The 27042-nt window shown below is 38.1% G+C and overlaps 1 protein-coding gene across 2 annotated transcripts in view; it reads right to left on the bottom strand.

Annotated features, from left to right (window-relative positions):
* VAV3 (vav guanine nucleotide exchange factor 3) overlaps positions 1-27042 on the bottom strand; it is a 362968-nt gene that overhangs the window by 137891 nt on the left and 198035 nt on the right. For both annotated transcript variants that reach the window (XM_060625198.3, XM_060625200.3), the window contains 2 exons: positions 26600-26732; positions 26101-26210 (listed from right to left, as the gene is read on the bottom strand). In XM_060625198.3, coding sequence (XP_060481181.1) covers positions 26101-26210; positions 26600-26732 — 243 coding nt within the window. The remainder of the gene's footprint in view (positions 1-26100; positions 26211-26599; positions 26733-27042) is intronic.

Below are 27042 nucleotides of genomic sequence, written 5' to 3'. Positions count from 1 at the left end.
GATAATATGTCACTGAACGGGATCTGAGACAAAGATGTGTCGCAAAGCCTCTGCTCTTAATCACTATGCTAAAAATATCACAAGGCAATTAAAAAGCAAAGACAAACAGAATTGTTTGCAACATATGTGAACATATTCTTGGTATAAAAGGAGCCATTACAAATCAATGATACTATAATGATAAATTTGACCCATCGAAAACTTGGCAAAGGATACAACCAGGAAATCCATAAAGAAAAACAACTGATTGAGAAGCCTGTTCAGGCTTCAATCAGTTTTTCTTTATGAAAATGTAAATGTAGAGCTATGGATGCTCTGGAACATGGGAAGGCTACAGCAAACACACTGTTTAGAACAGTCATTCCTGGACACTAATTGCTTTGCTCTTCCCTTCTTGCCACACCGCCCCCTCCCCTCCTTAGGATATGATTTTTGTGAGGCTACTTTCAGCCTATGAACCAACAGAGCTCATCATCTGTAAATATTTCCTTAAATGGAAGTATACATACTGTTAGGGCTTCAAAATGGCAGGCTAGCCCCAAGTATAAAAGCATAGCACTACAGCAGGAATTGAATTTTCTGGAAGAGGCAAGATGTTGCCCCATGAACTCCTGCAGACACAGGGACTGGCAGTTGTAGGCGCAGGAAAAGCTAGCTGAGTCGCATTTGTTCCTGCTCTATTTGCTATCAGTCACATCTTCTATCCCTGACTAATTAAACAGGATTCTATCCAAATTTCTTGAGTGTGGGGGTGGGGGGGAGGAGGGTGAGATGTATTTTTTTTTTCTTGCTAATACATCACCCACTAGAAAACCCTGGTTTGCAAAACAGTAAAAATTAAAACATTTTGTTTATAATAGTGAATACCTGTAAATAAACTAAATATCCAATGATGAGGTATTGGGCAAATATATTGTGGTACCTCCACATAATGGAAGAATAATCAGCCATTTAATTGTATTCAAGAAGAGGTTTTACAAGAAAATACAAGTATAAAGGTATACTGTAAACAATACATATGTACATATGTGAATTTCTGTTACTATAGAGGGTATAACACAGAAAAAAAGAGAAATTAGGACCACTTTAGAGTCTCATAGCATCACATAATGTTCCTTCACTGTACTTGTTTACAATATCAATTTTTACATTTATTGAATGATTATTTTATTAATGTTTCTCTTCCCCCAAATAATATAAGCTCCATGAGGCCAGGGCTCCACCAAATTGATTTAATCACTGTATCCCTAGCATCATACATGGCACCTAGCATAAACAGGCATTTAACAAATGCATTAAAGTTTAATGGAGGACAAAAGAAGATTAAAGATATAAGTGCAAAATGAAGTTGGTGTATAAAATATATTCCAAGATACAACCTATTGTTAAATACAGGTTACAAATTTAGTGCCAAACTTCCCAGAAACCAAAGCAAAGAGGAAAATAGGATAGCTTCTAAGATAAGTACACATATTTTCCTGGCACTACAGTGAAAGAAAAATCGCACTGATAGGTTTTCATAAAAGGGTTTTTCATAGAAGTGTGGTATGTAGCCAATGTCTTCAACAACATCCTTATACACACAAGTGTGCACCTGCCACTTCCACCTCTTCTTCCTATGAGCCCAGGTCATCATTCTAAAGTACAGCTCAGCAAAAGCAATTCTATGGGGGCATCTTTCAGAACGTATTCCATCACATACCATCACTTAAAACAGTCCTCATCTCGCCTGAAGTCAGATATCAAGCTTTGGCTAGTCAAATATATTTCCAATATAACAATTACTAATTCCAAACATACGAAAATTATCTATGGATAAGGCAAGCATTTGTGCCAAAACTTGAAATACTAGATCTAGAGGTACCAGTCCTTATAATTTAGAAGAAATTTCCATAACAAATACAAGGCTGTTACTATCTTAACTGATATTAGCTTATGCAACTCATTTCTCCAATGAGGACTGAAGATAGATCAGAAAATGCACAAATCCCACAGCTCAAAAGAGACCTAAAGTTGTATCAAATAGAGACCCCATTCCCCACTTAGTCCCCATGATGCAGGACAGACCACCAAGCTAGCTGGAAAATGGATCTAATTTAGGTTTTGGTATACTTTGAGATTTACCAACTAAAGAATATTAAGAATATGAGAACAGCATATCCAGGTTGTTTTTGTAATGTCTCAAGTGATTCTGAATTCTCCAGTTCTAAAAAGGCATACTTAGAAGTCTTGGCAAAATATCAAAATATGATCATTTTATTACCTCAATGTAGGCGTTCCTATAAGATACCTTTTTAAGAATTTCATTAAATTATGGGTTTTCCTTTCTTTTGTTACCGTGAAAAATTTCAGAATATCCTATATTGTCAACTATCATATATTGTGAAAGTAAATCCACCAAATAGCTAATAAATAAGTACAAAGAAACTTATTCACACAATCTTTCAGTAAACAATACTAAATCCTTACTTGTTTTTTCATAATTTGTTCACTCAACACCACAGCATACTAATTACACTGCTAGCTATTGGAAAGGGCAATAAAATAAAAAACCAACAGGTTCTCCAAAAACCAAGTTAAAAAAATAGAGTTCAGAAGGGACACCTTCACCTATTCCTAAGGTTTCACAAAAGAGAAATTTATAAATCACATCCAAATCTTATTCTTTATATTCCAAATCACGTACAGTCTTTTATCTAGGGAAATGAATAGTTTCAAATACCAATAAATAGTCTTATCTATTATATAATGCACTTTTTTATTTCATTCAATGTTGACTTTATAGTAATTTTAAATATACATCCATCACTGAATTTGTGACATCTCAAGGAAAATATTGAACGAAATGTAAAGTCAGTTAAATCTATAATACGTTCAAAGTAGAAAAAATGTCAGACTACAAGTAATTTGGGTCTTTGTTGCAAACTTGATGTGTGGCTTTTGGCATATAACATCTTTCTATTTTTAGTCTCTTTGCTAATCAAAGAATTATATCTGTCATCCTTGCTATAGAAGGCCATGGTCCAGGAGTGGGAGAAGGAAGGAGAATCACCAATTGTTGGTACCTATTCTATCATTCAGATTTGTCCTGAAAATAAAACATATATATATACATATCATATTAACTTTTATTTATTAAGTGAAAAGCATTATACAAATGCTGGATGGTACATCTATTCTTACTGTTATCGTTGGCTTAAATGACAACTATGTAGTGGAAAACCCAAAGGCCTCATAAACGCAGAAGAAAATCATGACCTACCCACACATATCCTGAATCAGTGGAAATAAAGATTTTCTTGTAGTAGATATTTAATAAGCATATTAAAATTTATTTATTTAGTCATAGATTCAACACATTAATTGAGTGCGTATTATATGCTAGTCACTTTCTAGAGCTGGGAATAGAACAGTGAATTTACCCACCCAAACAGTCACAGCTCTCCAGTTAATCTGGATTATCTTGCTTTAATTCTTCCATTAAAATATACTGTTTATACTCTTGATACTGAGTGAGTGAGAAAGGGAAAGAGAGAGGGGCCTACAGGCAGAGAGACTCTCAATTTTCAGGATTAAACACCAAGACATGTCCCACTGTGTTAGGTATTCTATGTAAGGGATAGGTTTTAGGGAATTTGGATTTTCTCATTCTCTGGTCCAATAAATCTGTACCCTAAATTCAAACACTGAAGATAAAATGAATTAGGAGTACTGAGTTGGCATGGTGAATTTAAGTTCTTGTAGCACATTCTAAATTGTGGCTGATAATATGAAGTTTGCTGGTGAATTAATGTGTTTTATAAGCATACGGAAATGGAGATGCTATTGCTCCAAAGCAATACTGGGGAACAATAGAAGGAAATCTGAAAGATAATCTGACAAGCCTCATAGGGATTTCCTTTTCAAATTCTGTGATGATTATAGATGAAAACACCTTTTTTAATCATTTTAACTTTGCATTTCAAGTCTCTGTTTTATACTAAACTCCACACACAAGTGTAAATTGAGCAGGATTTCAGTATAAATTTGGCATGAATTGAAGCTAGGATCTTTTATCAAAACCAAAACCTACACTCCACAAGAGTACTTTAAAACATTAAATATACTTACTAGAGGGAAAGGCATATTCATTATTAACACTACCGTGACAAAACAGATGACTGATAAAGGTTTTTAAGGTGGTTTGGTCTATTCTAGGCCCTGTGGAACTTCTGCATCGTGAAGATGCCTGTCCTCTACCAGCTTGCCATAAAGACTCATGCATGCCATACTCACTCACTTGCCATAAAGACTCTCACATGGACAACTTGTGCAGGAGGGAAGAACTTGCACAGCACTTGGAGAATTATGTGAAAGCAATCACAGAACAGCTTTGGGAGCAAAACACAAGAACTGGAGACAGGAGGACAGGTGGCTCATCAGAGTCCCCATTTCAGAGCAGGTGCAAGGAAAACTTTTATTAAAGTAGGAGAGAAGGGATTGGTGTTCAAAGTATAAGCTGGGTAGAGTAAGGACTTGTTCAGGTGAACAGCTTGACAGTTGATGCCCCAAATTCTAGGGTGGACAAGAAAATCATTGATGGGTTCATGCTTCTAGACCAAATTTAGGCACCAAGAATTGAATCAGGGCACATGAAAACAAAAAGGTAACAAAAGTTATATAGATCTCGACGGGGGTGGGGGAGTGTACATTCAGTAGAATAACTAAAGAAAGATGATCTCAAGGTATGGGCTGCTGCTGTGTGTCCTTCCTTGTATTAAAGAACTTTCTGGAGCAGATCAGGGGCTACTGAGGCTGACAGATTAGAACCACATGGCCAATGACCTTTGCTAAGGTCTAGGACCCCGGGAAATGATTCAGCGTTCAAACTGGAAACAATGGATAAGTAGCACTGAGAAGGCAAGGCACTCCATTGTTGGGAACTAGTGCAGGATTAGCAGAATCAGAAAAAGGCAGGATAGATAAGGAAAACAGAGGCTCCAGAGGGCAGCAAACACACCTGACCTTCAAGGAGAGAAACAAAATGGAAGCTGTGCTCTCCCCTTACGGCGGATGGGGAAACAGAAACACAAACGCATCGCTCTCCCCACAAGGGAAAACACAACACTGCCCCTAATGGTATCAAGGCGACCTTCCAGGGAGGAAAAAAACTCATGCTTCTTCAGTCTATCCCCAAGACTGAAGAAAATCTGACGATGCCTTGACATCAAACAACACAAAATAATCAGGAAACCCAAGTAAACTCCTGGCTTCCTCCAGCCACAGAATGGCTGAGGACCGCCCTTCCCTACTACTTTACATCTCCAAATATTTGGGTGATAGAATTTCCCAACTATTTCTGCAGAAAATGAATCCAAGCCTGCTATTACTCTCTGGGTGTCCCAAAGAACAGATAGCAAGAGGGAGACAGTGTTTTCTGTGGAGTCAGTTGTGCTTAAGAGTATCAGAATATGCAGAACAGCCCAAACACAGCCTCATTCTCCACCGTGAAGTATTAGATTGATCCTCTATTCCTGCCTTTGTGCTGAATTTTGGTTTCCCCCTGCTCCCTTCAAAACTAATTACATTACAGAAACTCAGGGTAAAATATTCTGCAAAGCACACTTTTCTCACTATTCTTGTCAATGAACTTCAAATTGTACTGTGATTTGGGATTCTCTGTCCTACAGTCTCTATCCATTTTGAAATAATTTAAACTCCCAAATGAGGCCAAAGGCATACAGAACAGTGAAACTCAAGTAGCTACTCCTAAAACAAAAATTCAAACAGTCTCACTGGCTTGAAATAGACACATGTGCCAGTCTACCTCAAAAACAAAAACAAAAAACACACAATCACCCTCAAAAAATATCAAGTCACTCCAGCAAATGGAGGCATCTCAAAAAAACATCTGAGCACCTTCCATGCTCTAACCAATGTGTAATAAATATACAATGAAATCCTGACCTTGAAGAGTTGTTTTGTGAGGGAAAGGGGACCTGCTTGAATATACAGAGTCTTCCAAACCCCAATGCTAGGTGAGGCCAGGGGTGAACAGCAGCATGACGCACACCATCCTCCTTTACAAGTCCCTCCCATGGGCCTTGCTTCCCTTCTAGTCACAAGCATCACGGGCCTACATTACTTCCACAGCCTGTGGGCTCAGCCCAACTTATGCCTACGCTCTCAGGGTTCTCTTTCCATGCAGTCTGGGAAAGGGAAGCTGTAATCATCACCTAAGCTCCCAGTGAGTTCTCCACCATTCGCAACCATCCTCCACATGCACTCCTGTTTCTTCTGTCAGCTTACAACTGGGTTCTCTCTCTGAGCCGAGTCCTTCAGATTGCCAGGTCAGTTAAGATAGGTAACTTGGTTCAATTTCCTTCTATTCTCACAGATTGTGTTTTGGCCTCATGCATGAAAGCCTGTGGATGGCTCCCAGCCACAGCACAGCAACTCTGGCCAGAACCCTGGGCCTGCGTTCATCTGGGAGGAGAAACTAAAACTGTCAGTATCAGCAACTTCTAAGTCCTTAAGATCTCTGGAAAATCCTGACACTTGCTTTACTCATATTTTCTCATTCAACATCACAACAACTCTATGAAATAAGCATTATCATCTCCATTTGCAGATTATGAAACTGAGGCTCAGAGAGCTTAAAGTTTGAGAGTCACCTAACTAGAAAATTTAAGTGTCGTGATTCAAATGTTGTCTATTGATTTCCAAAATTAATGCTTCTAACTTTTATCTTCTATGATCCTGAGTTTAACAGAAAAGAGAAAATCTTTAGGGGACTTGGTTTTGGGGAATTTCCATCTGGCCCATGCCAGGATAATGATCAGAAGAGCAGCCCTAGCACATGGGGATGGTCCACAGCAGGGCATGGTCATATAAAAACCAGTGAATTCAGAGCTCCAACCCCAGGATGTCCTCATTCTCACCATCCCTTTCCCTGTCCAATGCCAACTCCCAGAAAGAGGCATTCAGTATCACAAGGGGTCTCAGGGTAATGTTTAGCTTGGGAGCTGAAGCTACATCAGACTACAGGGCACACAGCAGCTTCATGGACCAGCTGATAACTTAGTAGACCCAACTCATCCTTGAACCAGAGGGCACACTGGTACAACATTGCTGTCAGCCACGGTCTACGACAAGCTTGTTCCTTCCCAACCCCCAAAACAATTTGCGATCTTCCATTTTTCCATATTCGTTAGTGGTGCCACCACGTTTTCAATGTTGCAAAGAAAGAACCCAAACAATATCTGGGGCACCTGGGTGGCTCAGTCAGTTAAGCACACAACTTTGGCTCAGGTCATGATCTCATGGTTTGTGGGTTTGAGCCTCGTGTTGGGCTTTGCTGACAGCTCAGAGATTGGAGCCTGTTTCAGATTCTGTGCCTCCCTCCCTCTCTCTCTCTCTCTGCCCCTCCCCTGCTTATGTGAACTCTCTCTCTCTCAAAAATAAACATTAAAAAAAAAGTAGAAAACAATATCAACATGGAGCTGATATAAAAGTTTAATAAGTGAATGCACACAAAAAAACGTGCACTGTGCCTGATACATGATAATACAGAATAAATGTTAAATAGTATTACTTTATTTAAATGTTATAATATTTAAATACTGTAAGGTAGATATTATGTCTCCACTTTGTGATGTCCTAAATGAGGCTTAGAAAATAAAGTTCAGCAACTTGCCCCAGCTCATGAAGCTATTAACGGGAGGAGCTCTGATTTGACTCGTTACAACCCAGAACTAAGGAGTTTGAAAATTATTATGTGGGTTATGAAGAGCAACAGAAACATTTCAAATGGGAAAATTATATCTCTAACTATAGTATCCCATCATAAACTCAAGAGACCCATTTATTCAAGGTATTTTAAAATGTTCATTTTGGTCTCAGCTTCAAACCATTGTCCCTGGTCATGACTATTCCTCCTTATTCCCACAACTCCAAATCCTATCCATCCCTTAGCTTAGGCTCCATGCTTTGAGACCTTCCTAGATCACTGTAGCCCCTATAATCTTCTTTTCTCTAAAATTATATGGCACTTCCTCTTACACTGTTACTCAGTTTCTCCAGTCATTCTTTTATATGAACAGTATTTATTAAATGCCAAACATACATCATCAAGCACTATGCTGGGGGTGAGAAGCATGGCCCCTGCCCTTAAGCTCCTTTCAATTTAGGATGAAGACACACAAAGAAGTAAAGCGTTCCCCTAAGGTATAAGATACAGTGGAGAATAAAGAAGAGATTGGTCAATCCTATAGTATAGGCAGAAGGGAGGCAGGGCATGAGGGTGTGAAAAGAGAGCACCTGTCTTGGATCTGAGTCTTGAAAGATGAAAAGCCATTCCCTTGTCGACCTCAGGAGAGGACAGGTCTCAGGCAAGTAAAGGACACTGTGATCAAAGGTCCAGAGGAATAAAGCAGGGTGGCATGTGCTGGCAGCCTGCAGGAGTGCAGTCTGGTTGCAGCACTCGAGTTGGGCATGGGCTGGACTGTAGATGCTGCTTGCATGTGCTCTAGGAGTCTGATCTTTTCTGTGGGCAGGGAGTGACCACATAAGGCCTGTGTGCACATAGCCAGATTATGTTAGCACGTTGGAAGGAAAACTCTGGCAGCTATGTCATAGAAAGGGTGAGACTAGAGCCAGGGAGATGGCTTCAGAGACTACTGCAACAGGCTAGGCAGAGGAGTGTCAAGATGCAAACTGAGGCAGTAACACTGGGAATGAAAAACACAGTTGAAATCGAAGATAAAGCTCACAAGAGTCAGGGATGCAACTTTAGAGATAAGCAATTTAGAAAGAACACTCTTACGAGCCTGTTAGGGGCTTCCAAGTGGCTGTGCAGGCAGCAGAAGGCCAGTGGAGAGGCTAACAGAAGCCCAAAAATAAATTATGAAGACTTTGTATTTTCCTTCTTCTTGATTCCACATAACTGGTGTCCCCACTGGGCAGGGTCTTAGCCTCACAAGTGGTCATCTGAATCAAGGACTAATGATACTTCAACTGAACTTTCCTTAAAAATGACGAATGATAAATGGGAGCCTGCAATATAATGTGAAGAAAAAGTGGGGAGGTGAACAAGCCACTCATGGCTTATGGACTTCAGACCAAACTTTAAAAACGCTGGTCATGCTGGGCAAATTTCAATAGCTAATCAGAGCCTGCTTCTTGGGTTTCCTGTGCAACTCTTTGGCTATAAAGGAATACTCTCACTCAATGATAATTTTATTGACACGCTCTTCCTTTCCCTTATAGCAACACGGCAACCACATTGTCCTGGGGAAGTATGTACTTTCAAATAGCAATTCTGATTAGATGAAGGCAAACACAAAAGTCATTTGAATTTAGGTTATTGCTGGACCAAAAAAACCACAAAAAACAAAAAACAAAGAAAACCCTCTAATGAAAGATTTTAATATATGCTATCAATATCCCTATCTCAAATAAATGATGATTTGTGACAGTCTACCTTCAGGGCTGTTGGAAAAAAAATCAATGGTCTTTTTAAAATTTGAGCTCTGATATTTGCAAAGTGCTTTTGGTTCAGATGAGGAAAAGCACTAGAGGAGTACATAAATAGATAAATAAATCAATCTATTAAAAAAAAACTGCTCACAGAAGATAAACAAATCACCCCAAAGCAGAATTTTATTAAACTCTACTTAGGTCTGATCTTCACACAAAGCTACAATTCTCCCAGAAAGTCTCTCTGTGCTTTGACTGCAGGTCCTGTGCGGATACTTTTCATGGAGCAGTGCTGACCACTAATGGCCGGTTAGCTCATTTTGGTTTTCCCAATCATGTCTCAGAACTGTCTCTGAAGAAGTCATTGATTAAAGTAATCAATCAATTCTCCACTCAATAATGCTCTGGCTTCTTCTGCTTTTAATATCAAAAAGCACTAAAAACTAGTAGTAATCAAGTTTCCTGGATCACACTCTATCTGTGCTTTTTGATCAAAGGTTCATAGATAATTTCTTTGGCTTTAAAAGATGATGTGTTCTACTGAATGAGCATAGACTATCAATCTCATTTCTTTATTAATTTTGAATGTAAGCAATGCCTTCATTTATAATTAAACTAAGTTAATTTTGAGTATTACTTTATCACCGCTGTATTTCCACAGAAGGAATAAGTCCTACTTATTGAATTTTCCTGATGGTTTATAGATACACAGAATTTAAAGCATATCATCACCTTTAGGGCATGAAACATTCATCTTCCCAAAGGGATCACACTATCATCATCTAGTATGTACACACACACACACACACACACACACACACAGAGCATACCTATTTTTGTGAACCAAAAGAGAACAAGCACAAGAAAAAAAAATGTCATAACTGTTGGGTAGAAATAAAAGATGATGAGAGTACACTATTAATATTGTATCACATTGAGCTTCCACTCCTCCCCCATGTTCTTCATCCATTCAACAAGTCTTCAACATATTCAAGAAATAGGCTGCACAGAGTCCTACACAAGAGCAGAATTCTTAGTGATGTCAGAAAAGAATAGATCACAAATATTTTTAAACCCTCTCTTTAAGATGAATGAAGTTCTAGAGAAAAAAAGAGGATCTTTGCCTTGCCTGGGTCCTCCGGCCATGTTGGTGGTAGAACTTGGGTCCTTCCTTACCAGTTTTCTCCTTGTCCAGCACTCAGTGAACTTCACTAAGTTGTCTTTTCCATTTGTTCTCCTTTTCTGTTTTTTGGATGCTGAATATGATCTCCACTATCAAATCTCAGAATCTTTAAACCTTCATTACTATTCATCACTAACATTCTCAGCTGTCTTACCTTTCCTCAAAATTATTAAAAATATTACTAAAGCATAAATTAATCATTAGGCATTTAACCTCCAAACACCTTTCTGAAACTAGGCTTATTGGTAATTTTACATAAGTGTGAATTCTCACTTTCCAAATAAATTTAAAAACCAACTGCAAATAGTCTACTAATAAACATTTAAAATTAATATTTGACTATTCCCCAACCAGTCAGGTATTCAGATTGTCAACCTATCCAGTACATTCAAAATGGCCAGCTAGCCATATTTTAAATTAAACATAAGCCCATGGGATTTAGCTTTTGTGGGCTTTGCACATTTAGACTTGTGTCAATATCAAGAGTCAATACAAACCTAATACTAAAACACTCAATCTCTTATGTTGAAATTTTATAAAGCCAAGGATTCTCTTAAAGCATCAATACCTTTTAGAGTCATTTTTAAACCCTCCAAATAAACTCAGTCTAAGGGGAGTTTCATTATAATTGAATATGGAATTTCAAGTTAGACTGGGCAACACATTAAACAATTAAACAAGCAAGAAGTTTAATTAAATTTCTAATTCACATTGGATTTCATTCTATCCTACAATTATAAGGTTTCAAGCCAGTATCAAGTATTCAGGAGTGCCCTGCTGAAAATATATCTGCAATGTCAACAGTGAGCAATATATTAATGTCAGATAGATGGTGGAATAATGGCTGTTATTGTTAAGATCACTGGAGGCTGGCTGACTTTTCCTTCTCCTCCTCTACCCCAAGTCCACTAGTCCCCAGACAGGGAAGTGGCAGCTTTTCCTGACAGAGATAATGGGAAAAGAGGTAAACTCCCTCATTTTATGGAAAAGGAACCTGATAAAAAAAACTGTCCTTGAAAGAAGAGGAATCGCCAGGAATTGAAAAGGATGTGGGGTCTAGTATCAATCCTACCACTTGCCACTCCTGTGGCTTTGAACAAGTTCCTCTGTCGACAAAGTCACCCTAGATCCAATTGGATATGAAATTGGAGGTCATCCAGCACACAGACATTTAAGAGGGGGGGAACAACCCACCATCTGTTAATTGATCTATCTGTCAAATGGCTGAGGCAAGAGAGGGGTGGGTGCTCTTGATCTTTGTGGTTCCAAAGTTAAGGCTCTTTATTACACTGACCTAAAGTAAAACCTTCATGGCAAGAGCCTCACGTATATGGGCATGTATCATATGTAAACATGTATGTGTAGAATGTGTGTATGTGTATAATACAAAATGTGCCCAAATAAGCTGTACTGAGGAAAAGGCTTAGCATAGACTACTTACCAGCTTGCACAAGTTTAATGCCACGAGGAAAAAGAAGGCTCAGCTAAATAAACAGATGAAAAAGTATTTTCAAGACCAGAAACAATAACGCAAGCTTAGAGCTCGATGTACAGAGTCATCATTGTCACCAAGCATCATTTTAATCTTGAGACTTCCTATCTGGAAGGATTCAGAAGAGTTCCTAATTCATTATTCCAAGTCTGCATGGTATTTAGAAAATTGCTTTGTAGTGTTCCTTCTTAGTAGATCAAAGCCCTGTAAAACCATTTAGTTTTTTCTCAATCTGAAAGATGTTTAGGTCATGATAACTGGAAAATACAATGCAAACCCCTACTACAATTAAATAAGCCAGGAATAGTTTTGGCTTAGTAAACTACCTACGGCCTCAGATCTATTTTGTAATGTATAAAGCACTATTTCCAAGCTATCTGGTTTTTAAAATGCACCAATAGCAACAGCATTAATTTAAAATACCAGTGTTCAATATGTCAAAGCTCAAATATTCTCTGAGAGGGAGCTTTAATGCGTATATATTATTAATGCACTATCAGAGAACAGATCCCTGAGTTGATTCTGACCAGTGAGTCATTAGAGACTACAAAAGAGCAAATTTGGAGTACGATAATAGACAGAATTTTTTTCTGGGTGATATCACTATCCAGGGAGAAGAAACAAAGTACAAGAAGTTTGCAGCTTCAGGTTGCGGGATAGGAAAGCAGACTTTAATAAAACATTGTTTTTATTCTTTACTAGCCACTTGGGCAAGAAACTCTTTAGAGAAAAGAACGGGAAAAGCATATCTTGAACCACGGTGGAAGCTCTATTATGAGCTGGGTGGCCCAGGTGGGTACTTATATCTCTGGTCCTTAGTTTTCTTATTTAAAAGAAAAAAAAAAAAGGAGAGATAACTGTCACCATCATAACTTCCATGAAGATTTAATGAGACAAATATCAAAAAGCATAGCATTGTACTTGGAATACAATGTTAATGTCACTGAACATTAATTCTCTCATAGGATTGATGCAAGAGGGGAAGAATATAAAATAAGACAGTATTATTTTTATGAATTTTTCAATTTATAAAGCCCATTAATTTAGGGCACTTGTGACTTTTGACATTTTCCCCCCTTTCCTCAAAGGCCTGGCTACTTGGTGCAGATTGATATTGCAAATATAAAGATGTGGATAGGACTAAAACCATGGCCCACTGGAATATTCTAATCACTTGTGAAGCAGATAATCTGAGCTCCCAAACTCAGTGTTTTCTTAGACAAAGGTGTTCAGAAGAAAGTGTGCTATTCTAATAAGTAACAGAGAGGTCAGATGCTTCTGCTCAGTGCTTCAAATTAGGCTCTCCTCAGGAGAGCCCAAAGTTTATCGTAAAGGAGAAAAATGACTGTTCTCACACTGTGCTCCTATCTCCAGTGACTTATGTAATGCACATCCAATGTTACCTCAATACAAACACATATATTTAAAACTCATCTTAATCCACCCTGATAACTAACCAGGACTTAGTTTCAGACCACAGGCTTTTTCTCCCCAATCCCCTTACCTCTAAAAGAGAATTTAGGGTTGCCTGGGTGGCTTAGTTGGTTAAGTGTCTGACTCTTGATTTCAGCTTAGGTCAGAATTTCATGGGTTCGTGAGTTTGAGTCCCACATCTGGCTCTGTGCTGACAGTGTGGGGCCTGCTTAAGGTTCTCTTTCTCTCCCTCTCCCTCTGCGCCCCCCCCCCCAAGAATACATACATAAACATAAAAAACTAAAAATAAAAAAGAATTTAAACTCTGAGACTAAAATCACATCATCTAGACAACTGGAAAAAGGAAACATCATCAAATTAAATCAAACAAAAACTTTGCATAGACTGTATTAAGCATGATTCTATAAGGTGACCAAAAATGTTGCCATACGTTAACTTGTAAATTAATACTTAATTTACATTAAGGAAATTCTTTGAAGCCCAAATCATCCTTATACATTGTTAATAATATACACGATGTTATTATTTGATTCTGTAAAAATAACCAATTCTTATCCAATAGCATCACCACAAAATAAGGGGAAAGCATTTAAGTTCTAAATCATACTTTTCATCCAGTATGTGAATATACTACACAAAAATACCTCTTGCTTTTAAAACAAACTGAAGGAAACTTTCGTCTCTGGAGAACAACAGTAGGCATTCTTGTTATAAATGAGACAGCATGGGGTGAGGGAAAAAGCTCTGAATGGAGATTCAAGATCAGTCTCTGCCACTTGTTAACTAAAAAAGCACACACAAAACATTTAATCTCTATTTTTCTTTATTTTTTAAAGATAATACCTTCTGGCTATCTCACAGCATTCCTTAATCATCAAGGTATTATGGAAACTATAAAGCAGTATAAGAGTAAGGAATTATCCCTATATGCTACCAGACTCTAAATACTCTGACATGAAGGAATTAAAATCTGAAATCTTCCTTATAATTCTTAGAATCAGAAAAACATACTATGCATAATTCAATCAGAAGTCCCCAAATTGATTTCTCAATAACTTGGAGATAAAACTGTCTCATTTAGTTCTTCTGTGGGGATGTTAGCAGTTGGCATTGCACCCTGCCCATAATATTGGACTGAAATTCAGCATTAACTTACGCATAACTTTATACCTTTATATTAATCCAGGTTAGCATTCACCTAAACTAGTTAATGAAAGCATCTTTCGAAATTAAGTTTCTTTTCACTTAAGGTAAAGAATGTTTAAACCTTGAAGCTGGAGGAATAGCTACCTTCAAATGCCTGAAGGGTCACCACATAGAGGAAAGACACACATTCTATTTGTGTCCAACAAATGACATTACGAAATTATTCTCAAACAGGTTTCAACTCGTTGTAAGGAAGTGATTTCTACAGTCAAAGGTAAGCAACGAGCAAATGAGTCCAGAAGTGGTGAGCTCATCACAAGAGGCATGTAAGCACAGACTATACTTGGAAAGAAATTGTAGGAAAGGGTTGAACACTAAATGGTTGGAATAGAGGAACACCAAACTCTTCTCAAAGTGTCCATCAAACAGTATGGTTTCTGAGGATCTTGATAATTATGAGCAGGTATTCAGAGTATATGAGAGAAAAATCACCTAGAACAAATTAATTTTTCTAAATTACATATCAGTGATATATGGCATTTTTTCCTAATTATTTAAAGTAAAATACATACACTCAACCTGTAATGACTTTTTCTAAATGAAGAGCAAAAACTTCAGTTGCCAATGCCTTTCTTAGATTCCCAGAAAGTCAGTAACTCTCAAAATTTTCCTGGTCACATCACCTGCACTGGATTTTTCTCTGCTGAAATTTCCAATTCCATTCTCCTCACATCAAATAATGTGTGGCAATAAGCCAAGGGAGATAGGCTAGAGGAGCTCAATTTTTATTTATTTTTATTTTTTAAAGTTTATTTATTGGGGGAGGGGGGAGGGACAGAGAGAGAGGGAGAAGGAGAATCCCAAGCAGGCTCCACACTGTCAGCAGGGAGCCTGACGCACGGCTGGATCTCAGGAACCCTGAGATCATGACCTGAGCTGAAATCAGGAGTCAGGCGCTTAACCAACTGAGCCACATAGATGCCCCTCAAGCAGGACGTTCTTATTTCTCCAACTACACTGCTATTGCTTACTGTCTTGTGAAGAGGAAAAACAAAGTTTCTTCTATTGCTTCCATTGTAAGGATAGCCAACCTTCTATCACTGTTTATTTTGTACTGTAGAGCCCAAAGTAATAATTCCTATGATTTAATAATTTATCAAAAAAAAATACCCTAAAAGTAGTACATATGACATTAACTAGTAGGTTTAAATTTATAAATTAAAGCTTGCTCACTATTATAGAATTCACTAATTATGTCATTTTCTTAGAGGAAACCATGTATATACTTGACTCGATACAATAAACAGTTCCAAAATAAACTTATTTTTTGCGTTATTCTCTACATTACCCAGACAAGCTGGAGTCAGCATAGTAACGACCACTGCCAGGTTCAACACTCCTGGTTGCACTATTATTCATATAAGGAGAAGGACAAAAGAAAAACACAATAGATCAAAGGGTCTGCAACAGAAGTTCAGGGAAACCAACATTAATTCAGCCTTTACAATGTTACTTGCATTTAGTTTTAACAGAGTAATGCTTATTGGTTGGTGGAAATTTTGGTATCTATCCCTTCTTCATGCCTATGATTTCTCCTTCTTTATAAGCATGGTCAGGGATGCCAGAAAAATGTCGAGCAAGTATTAAATATAACCAGGGGAGGAGGAGAGAGGTTGATCCCCACTAGGCAATAACAGAACGAGAATACTGTTTAATATTTACTAATGCTTTGTCATGCGTGAAATGCTTTTACATGTTTCTGGATCAAACAGGCTACTGAAAGACTCCATTTAATGACAGCTGTGGTTTTTCTGAGCACTGTCCCGTATCCTACTTCCTTTTATTGCTGCCAGGAAACTGCGGTTTAGTTCCCTACACTGACTTAACTGCCAATTTTGAAAGGTTATAGATAATACAACAGATTCAGGGAGAGTTGAACTGGCTTCAACTTGGGAGATTAATGTGAATAGGTCAGTACCATAAGACTCAGTACAGCCCAGGGGTGATGGATCAAGTCAGCATGGATCTCATATCCATAAACAAATTCTTCATATTAAAGACTTACAATGAAAGCCTTTTAAGAAGAAAAGACTGTTTTTAGAGAAAATAATTTCTCCAAAACACCAAAAATGTATGTGGATAGATAACACAGAGATGCTCTGCAGACTGCTATTTTTGTAGTATGTCTGTAAGGCTACCAGTTTCAAGTAGACCCTGACACGGGCTTTGGACACCCAGAAAATGCCAAAGAAGTGCCAACAAAGCCAAAATGTCACTCCCATATTTGGCTCATCCAAGAAGGCTCACCCTTGGGCCAACTCTTGACACCACCCTAGTCTTCCTTTGCCCCTTCTGGTTTTCTTGGTGTGCTCTCCAAGGAGGAAATTTCAGAATAAATAACAAGCACAAATGGCAATACTGCTGGAAAGAAAATGCTCCAAGAGAACAAAGACCCATCACTTACTATAAAATTATCTCTGCTGATGTTGGTTGACTACTGGCCTGGATTCTTTGGGTCTCATAGTCCTTTCCAATAAACATTATAATAAAACCTAATGAAACCAGATACCCAAATAGGTGAAGTCTGCTTTTTGAGCATATATTTTTGATATTCATTTGGACAGAACAAAATAATGTCAAATACAGATAATTCGGTTTTGGTGGCATAGAGAACATTTTGTAGCTAAATCATCATGATGGCCTAAACAGGAATTAGTGCTACTAAAAATTTTAAAAATAAAATAAAATAACACTACTACCAAAGGCCACAGGGTGGTTCCATTACAGCTGAGATCATTTAGTGGTAACACAGACTCACTACATTCCCTAGGCCTAATCATCATCTTTGGGCTGTAACACAGGGGTCACTAACTGCAGCTCATGAGCCAAATATGGCCCACCACCTGCTTTATTGGAACACACCACACATGTTCATTTATGTATCATCCATGGCTGTGCTACTACTGCAATGATAGAATAGAGTAATTGTGACAGAGACCATATGGTCCACAAAGTCTACCGTATTTACTTTCTGGCCCCTTACGAAAAAAAGTGGGTTGGTCCCTGTTCTAAGAGATGAAATTTGTAGTCTCAAAGGTACCTATTTATATATCTGAGAAGATCCAAACAGACCTCCTGATGAAGAAAATGGAGAAAAGGAGCGAGAGGAGAAAAGAAAAGGAGGAAGAAGTAACAGTACTACCAAACTCGTGGTACCAGTAGTAGCAGCAGGAGTAGCAGCAGTAACTTGGGCTTGCTGTAGAAGTCTTTGACCTAGCTTCACGTAGATGGAAGAATCTCCCTCTAGGCAAAAGCATCAACAAAGTCAGTCTTTTAAATATGCATAACAGAATGTCAAATTTGCTGTCGCAAATTTACTATTATATTATAAATATGGGTCACTCAACCAACCAATAGCAAAGGCCACCGTCGCTTGAGACGCCCAGATTTCTTAATCTTGAATTGATGTCATATAACACGGCTTTATTCCTCGAAATCCCAGGATGGCTAGGGGAGGTGCACTCTCTCTGGCATGACTAGTCAGGCCTCATTGCAGAACAGTGAGCTCAGGATACCAGTCCACTACAGGGAGCAGTATATGGTGAGGAAGGTCATACTGAAGATGTCAACAAGACCAGTAAAATGGCAGAGGGAAGAGGTGCATGAAATAAGCCTTCTTCATGACACCCGTGAGTATCACAAAATCTAGGCCATGACTGCATTTCTTCTAGGTCAGAAGTTTGTACAGAGAGAAATGTGAGGGAGTAGGTGGGCTTTGAGCACCTCATACCCTAGAACTGGAGTTTGGGCCATGTTCTGCCCACCATCTCCCAGAGGCAAGGAGGCCCAGGTGGCATAGGTGGCATAGAACATTACATACTGTTCTGTACTTTTCAGCGTTAAGTATAAGTTAGGTCAGCATTATGTGAAAGAGTCTAGGTAGTGTGAAAATTACCCATCTCAGTTGGTTAAGTTTTATCCAAAAATTGAGTCAGTCTGCCGAAAAGAAAGATATATGGAAGGACAAAAAGAAACATAACCTGGAAGCATCAGGTTAGGTGGCTACAAAACTGCCTTCAGGAAATTGCAATCTCATTTTTTAATACTAATTTAAGAAAAAATTATTATATGTGACATCAACTTCTAGTACTTCAAAAAATCTAATGCTGCTAGTGGAAAACATATGTTTTTCAGTATCTCCTAAGAATCCACATTATAAAACCTTCTTATCATACCAGAAAGTTTCTTTCCCTCAAGGGCTGTTGTGATATTTTGTCAGACAATATGAATTCCTTAACTCATCAAGTCTTTGTGGGGTTTTTTTAATTACCCTTATCAGAAAACTTGAAATTTCAAGTTTATAGTAAAAATATGATTATCCACTATGTGCTACAAGATGTGATAGGGCCCCTCATGCATGTGAACAACACTGACAAGACGCCTGCCTTCTTGGTGTTTTTACCCAGGGGTAAATAGCCAGGAAATGGGCAGCTAGGTCTAAAGGTGATCTCAACAATCCAAGGGCCCAGGACTTGGTGCCTTAAAGGTACACATACAGAAACCAAAATAACCAAAATGCAATTGCATTCTTTACTTAACATTTCAAAGAACTTTATAAAAGGGAATATAATTTGAATCCACAGGTATATATTTCAAAAGGTGTTTTTCCCTTTCCAAATTCCTCAAACTCCATAGCTATTCTAGAGCCTCATTCACACCAAAACCCCAAATTTTCTTTCCATTTCTGGAACTATGAAGCTTTCTTTTTTCCTTTCTCCCAGCATTAGCCAAGCAGTTCAATTTACCTTCTCTCTTAGTAAGCAGGAAAGAAATCCCTAATCTTTAGGAAGAGAAAAGACAGGCAAAATTGGGCAGGCAAATAGCAGATTCCCTTCAACAAACAGGGTGCGGAGGAGCAGAGTGAAAGCTATAAATACTACCCTTGGATAATTTCTGTAGGGCCATATAATTACAATTGTGAGAGAATACTGGAAAGGTAAGGTTACTAATTTAGCATTGTGGTCAGAAGGGATCTCTTTCACAAAGTCACATTTAAAGCTAAGATCTGTAGAATAAAAAACCAGCTAACCAAAGACCAAGAGGAAAGACCATCCTAGGTAGGAAACCTCAAGGGTGGTTGCCTGAGGCCTGTGCATTCTCCAGGAACTGAAATCCACCCTATCTAACTACAGCAAAAGGAACACAAGTGAAACTGATAAGAGATGTGGCTGGAAGACAGGCAGGATAAAATCATGGAGGGCCTTCAGATCCTGGCAAGAATGTTGAGATTATAACAAGTGCTATACATAGCCAACGAAGGGTTTTAAGTAGGGCAAGACACAACTGGACCACCCTGAAGAGTAGACTAGTAAGGAGAGAGCAAGGAATGCAGAAGCTAATTAGAGATATGAAAGGCTTAGACCAGGGAGGTGAACATGAAGATTACAAGTGGTCAGATTCAATCTGTAGAGGTTGGTGAGATGTTGAACACATATGGAGGGAGAAGGGCAATTCCTAGGCTTCCTCTAGTTACACTTGAGTAAATGGGATTGGAAGAAAGGTATTATTTAGCTAGAAACATCAAGAGTTCAGTCTTTACATTCAATTCCTTATATATTTACTAAAAATTGTCACATTTATAAATTACACTATTTAAATTCAATTGCAATAGCTCCCTCGTTGTTATATGCCCAGGGCTTCCAAAAATATCTGTCAACAAGGCAAGTGCTAAGTACTTGTAGAATGAATGTAATTTCCTCCAGTAATTATCTCTCTGGTATTCAAAACATCTGAGCAACATCTTTAGATTAAAACAAATTTTATGTTTTTGAAGTTATGTTTGATAAGATAGGATTTCATATTTAAAATGTAAAAAACATACTCATTGCTTTTAATAATACAAACTACAGAAGGTAAATTTCAAGAAAATATTCTTGTCTAGTAGATCCTAACTTTGAGGAAAATGTTTTGAAACATTGTTCTGTTTGACCTCTGATTATTTAAATTTTTCCTTTTAATTCTGTGGCATGTGTGCTTTTTATGGTGAGTGACCTCAAATTCATTCTGGAAGTAAATGGGAGAATAAATTAGAAAGAAACACTGTAGCTCATGTCAAATGCGTTTTTGTGCAGTTTAGTGGCTTGATTCTTGGCCCCTGACCCACCCTAGTTGGAGAGCACTCTTTTTCAGGGGTCCATCCTAGGAAACAAAGCTCAGGTGGCTGCCCTTCCAGATGACTAACATGACAAGGCAGCCTGGCCCCAGAGCCTCTTTCTGGCTCTGTAATTTCCTTATCCCTTTCTCCTACTCTTCTCCCCACAACCAGAGTCTGAGCATTTAAGAGATAAATATCCTGGGCTAATCTTTGAGCACACGTTAATACCTCTCTGTTATTCTTCCTCTTGTGAAAACCATGTAGCATTGTACATATGGGACACAGTGAAGAAATCTTAGTGGGAATGATGGTATATGTATCTTTTAGAGAACTTTCTTTACTCAAAGGATTAAATATGAATTGTTAGAATTTCAAGAATTGGGTCAGTCCAAAGAAATTCCAAGCAAGAGAACCTTTCAGTTCCCTTCAGTGAACACTCAGAGGCTGTTTAAGAATCTACCACTTTCTACCATTTGCAATGTTTTTTTCCACCTATTTTTTTTCCTCTTTCTCTTTCTTTAAAAAGCCTTTGTATTCTATTATTCAATTTATTTATTTCATATTTTGCCCAACTTTGACTTATTTCTGGAACATTTAAGGAAACTGCCTGATCTTCTAGATCAGCGGGGGGGTTGAGGGAGAGGGAATAGAAAAAAGGAAACCTAGTTTTAGATAAAAGGATTTGAGTCCAGTTGCTTATTTTTAGCACCTTCATGGATAAAGACATGCTATGAACTGAGATCCTGAACTCTATTATAAATGATTTGACATTGAAGTTGTACAAATTTGGTCAAATACTCCTATGATTGCTAGTTTCCTGAACTATAAAGTGGGTATGACAACGTTTATCAATTTAAATCTAATAGGAGAAATTCTTAAAAACACATTGGGTATAAGGGATTCAGAGAAAACATATCCATAAGCTTCCTGACAGTATTTTGAAAACTGCTATAGACACATCCGTATTTTCCTGTATAATTATGAAAACTAGCTTAAGCTAATAAAAGTATTTGCCATCTTATTTCCAAGAAAACTAAAATGGAATTGTCAGAGACAATGATGAAAGTCCTTTTAGAAATAAGTAAGAATAAGCAATGTATATGTATCAGCCTCCTAAAGATTTAAATATGTTTTTCAGAGCATAGTCCCCCAGAAATATGGCTTCCAACATCATCTGGTTCAGTAACTGCTCCAACAACTTCAAGAGAAGTCAGTCCTGCTACCACTTCTCCTCACAGGAAGAAAAGAAAAAAAGATTCTTCTCCCTGTCCCATCCAAGTGGATCACTGCTGCTTTTCTCTTTGTTCAGTCTTTCTTACAGAGGTTTGCCAAGTTCTGATGTGGTTCACTGCTGGAAGTGGTTATGGCCAAAGAAGGTCAGAGAACACAGCTACTGAGCAGGGACAGGGATGTGCTTGGGAAAGACACAGGCTGAGATTCAGGTCGCCTCTTGGGAGATGATTTGCGTTTACTGGATACTTACTGTTTATTGGTATTCAAACTTTTCTACAGTCTTTTATAATGTTCTAAATTAAAAACAGTATTTTAAACATCTTAAAGGTGATTTGCAATTTTTTAAAATAAAAATGATCCAATTATCCTATAAACAGCAGAATTGCCATCTTCTGTAAATAGAACTGGCAAGCATTTCATCAGTCTTAAAATATCACATCCCTTGATTTCCCACCACCCTCCTACCAATGCCTCCCTTTCCTTCTCTGAGCTCCTTAAAGCAGCACTCCAGAATGCTCTAGGAGGACCTACGTGTCCCATGTTAATGCTAAAGAGACTCGCAGAAGATGGCTTGTGGAGGTATCCAAGGCTTAGTGTTTTTCATGGGCTGTCGTGAATGCTGCCAGATTTCTTAGTTTCCTTTGTTCTCCATAGCTTATAGATTAAGGGACTAGAACTTTAGATAATGGGTAAAATAGCAAAATTTGAACCATAGGTAGCATCTTAAGCTTCAGGACTTACCTAGATTATTCTATTGTCCTGAGCACAAGACAAGCAGGAGCTGTCTTACAAAGCTGGAAGCAGGGCTTTCCTGCATAAGGCGAGGAGGAAATAATGAAATATTCTGATGCTTTAGTAAAATCCTGACTAATTTTACTTTGCTGTAATTGGCACAATCACTCCTTATAGAAGCCCTCAACTTCGACTTTGAGCAATTCTCAAAAAAGGTACTTCCACCCTCTCACCATCTGCATGGGCAGTCAATGGAATTCTGAAATATAAACAGCCACTTGGATGTTTAATTATACTGTAGAAGTGCCTGGAAAATGAGCAAAGATTAAGACTCCCAGGGGGCACTTTGGTGGCTCAGTGGGTTGAGCATCTGACTCTTGGTTTTGGCTCAGGTCATGATCTCACGATCTGTGAGATGGAGCTCCTCCTTGGGCTGTGCATTGACAGTGCAGAGCCTGCTTAGGATTCTCTCTCTCTCTCTCTCTCTCTCTCTCTCTCTCTCTCTCTGCCCCTGCCCCACTCACACCCACATGCACCTGTGCACTCTCTCTCAAAATAAATAAACATAAAAAAAAATAATCCCAGTTTCCCTGTGTGTGGTACAGCCATATTTATTGTGGTGGAACAATTTAAATCCATCCATACCTACCCCTATAAGTATATACCTATAATGCAGTGATTGGTATTTACAACTACAAATTTCTCCCCGTCTTCCATATGAGAACCTGGAATCCCTAGCCAGGGACAGTCTCGCCTGGAATAAAGATTCTTTTTTTGAAAGTTTATTTATTTGGGGGCGCCTAGGTGGCTCAGTCTGTTGAGCGTCCGACTTTAGCTCAGGTCATGATCTCGCAGTTTGTGAGTTCGAGCCCCGTGTCGGGCTCTGTGCTGACAGCTCAAAGCCTGGAGCCTACTTCGGATTCTGTGTCTCCTTCGCTCTCTCCCCTCCCCCACTTGTGCTCTGTCTCTATCAAAAATAAATAAAATATAAAATTTTTTAAGTTTATTTATTTGGATAGAGAGAGAGCATACATGCAGGCGAGGGGCAGAGAGATAGAGAAAGTGAGAAAATCTCAAGTAGGCTCCACACTGTCAGTGAAGAGCCTGGTGCAGGGCTCAAACTCACAAACTGCGAGATCATGACCTGAGCTGAACTGAAGAGTTGGATGCTTAAATGACTGAGCCACCCAGGTTCCCCTGGAATACAGATTCTATTTCCTAGGCTCCTTTGACAGATGTGGCCACATTACTAAGTTCTGGTCACTGTTAGCAAAAGAAGTTTGTGGCATATCTGCAAAGGATCCTTAAAAGTGAGAGGTTACCTTCTCTTGCCTAGACTGTCTATTTTATAGGTGGAGCACCAGCAGCTGCCTTGGACAACAAAGTGACCAACCTTGAGCATAGAAGCCAAATGCTGATAATGGAGAGCAGGAAGACCTGGGCCAGGTCCCTGATGATACCCCAGGGAGTCACCAGACCCCCTCTCACTACCTACCCAGATCTTTTACACAAAAGACATAAAAACATCTTTCTTTCCGAACCTCTTTTATCCAGTGTGAAGCTGATTAATGGAAACTGAACAAAATGTTAACTGATATGCCTGTCATATATAGTCCAAGGAGACTGTCTGCTCTGGACAAGAAATTTAACTTCCCTCCTCCGCAGAAATTTCTTTACTCCTCTAAAGATTATACAGCCAAAGAGAACCCATAAGAAAATAGTAGCCCTAGCATCATTCCCACAAAAGCAAAGGCTTGAGATCAGCTCTACTTTTGCCCATTGTCACCAACCCAGGTAGACAATCTACCACTTGAAACCTCACTGAAACAACACAGTAGGTTTATGATGCAGATGACTGCACACCAGAGACTGGGAAGAGGCCACTAACTTCATCATTTATGCCACAACCAAAGGGGTCCCTGTAGTATAGTCATGGCATCGACACACATAACTACTAACTTTTCTTGTTTCATTATTGTAATTAATAATACGTTATAAGGATGATAATGATATACTGGGACAATGCCTTCTGATTTTACAAGTCCTCATGGGTGTAGTAGGGTCTTATAAATATAAAACAATATTAATAATAGTGACAACAATAGATATCACTTATTGTTCAGTGTCATATGACTACTGGGGTACTATTTGGCTAACACTCTGCCAGACACATATCTGGAATTCAAAATATTATTATCTTTATTTTACAGAGGAGGAAACCGAGGCTCTGAGAAACTAATCAATTTAGTTAAGACTATGTAGCCAGTTCATGGGGGTGATTAATGCTAAATCCAGAATTGTCTACGAGCTTAGAAATAATTTAGCAGCACAATCATTACTCTCAAAATGTTAGATAAAATAATCTTTAAAAAATCTGTTTTTCTCACTTCAGAACTACAATAAGACACTCTAATCTTACCTCCATTTTCCATTAACATGAGCATTTCTTAAAACAAAACAAAAGAACAAAAGCCTGATAGAATTTGTCCACAAATGGTAAGCAGTGCTAGAATACAAATGAAGCAAATCACTAAAGGGTTTTTTTTTTCCTCCAGAATTTCACCTTTTGTTAACAGTTTCAATTTCAGGGTGACCTATATGTTTCCATAACAAGGGTCGCTATGTACCTTTTAATCCATGAACATCAAAACAAAAAGAAACCCCTATGATGGCATGTTCTTGTGTAATTACATCTCTTCATGCTCTTCCTTTTGAAACAGGTCGGACTTATTTCCCACCTCTTTCTTCAGCTTCCATTTTAATAAAAGAAAATAACACTGAAAGAAATCAAGCCCTTAAAACATTCATTGAATACATCAAGCGATTTATCTAGGACTCAAACAATAAATGAGTCAAACACAAGTGAGAGGAAGAAATGAATCTTTCTATTAAAAATAAGATATGTGTATGTTTGTGAGCTATCTCTATTTAAATAAAGATCTATATAAAAGATGGTAATCAAAAGTTTATCATTAGAATAGTTAATATTTTCATGGACTGCTGAAACCTAAAAAATTAAAATATGCCCATGAGAAGGAAGTCAGATAGAAGGTTAGAGCTCCCTCTGTCTTTTTCTTGACGAAATTCACCAAAACCTCTTTCCTAGGAGACCCAAGTTATCAAGTAGACAGCTGAGTAGCACTCATGCTCAAAGGGTTTCCACAGTCTCCATACACTCGCTACAAGGATTAGAGTACATTTACTAACAGTTCATTATTCGTAAGAGATTTAAGTAGTAGAAAAAGCACTTTTAAAAGTAGAAATACTCACAAAGCCATTTCAAACTGTTCCAGCCATTTTTTCTTTAAATCTTTTGTTTTGCAATAAAATTCTAACCCATTTTGTCCTTGGGTATGGATGAGGTAGAAGCCATAAGACCACTGTTAAAAATTAATATTCTGCAGGTTAATATGTATCATTCAGTAATAACATCATGCTTCCAAATTCACTAAAACACCACCATAATCATCCACAAACTTCTCATAACATATCAGCATACAAATTATAAAGAACCACATTTTTGTAGTTAACTTTACATCCATCAGTTTCTACAACCAACACATTTTACTTGACCATCAAGGCATTAGAGATGATCATTATCAGTTGTGGGACTGTCTAATTATTTTTCACAGAGGCTTACTCCTAATAAATCTCTACAAAGAAAAAAACACCTGGATTGATATGCCCTCTCATAGTAATGTATTAGCATGTTTTCCTGGAATATTCAAAGTTATGAGTAAATTACAGTAATTAATTTTCAAAACTTCACCTTTTTATTTTCTTTATCAGTTGTAGGATTGTTGGCTATTTTGTACTGCTGAAGATCTATTATTTCCTTCATTTCATAGTTATCGCCTTTCCTTTTACATACAATCACTGCCAAATCAAACAGGAAGATATGCCTGAGAGAGAGAGGGAGAGATTTCAAATGGTTTGGAAGCACGTATGTTAATTTTTCCCTGATAAAATGTAATTAAACCAGCCCCAAATTTTTCCTTTGAGTTAATGACAAAGGCAGTGTTGCACATTGAAAAGAATGAACTGTGTCTGCCCCGGCACTACCCTTTACTGAATGTAGGGCCTTAGTCTACCTCAGTTTCCCCATTTAAAACATATACAAAATTATACTAAGAAAAGGCACGCTACAGAGCTGCTGTAAAGAACAACTGAGATTAGCCACAAAGCATTGCTCATAATAATGAGCAATTATTT

Source organism: Panthera onca, chromosome C1 (genome assembly GCF_046562875.1).
Source record: "Panthera onca isolate mPanOnc1 chromosome C1, mPanOnc1 haplotype 2, whole genome shotgun sequence".
Classification (NCBI taxonomy): domain Eukaryota; kingdom Metazoa; phylum Chordata; class Mammalia; order Carnivora; family Felidae; genus Panthera; species Panthera onca.
This window is presented reverse-complemented; position numbering and strand designations above follow the sequence as displayed.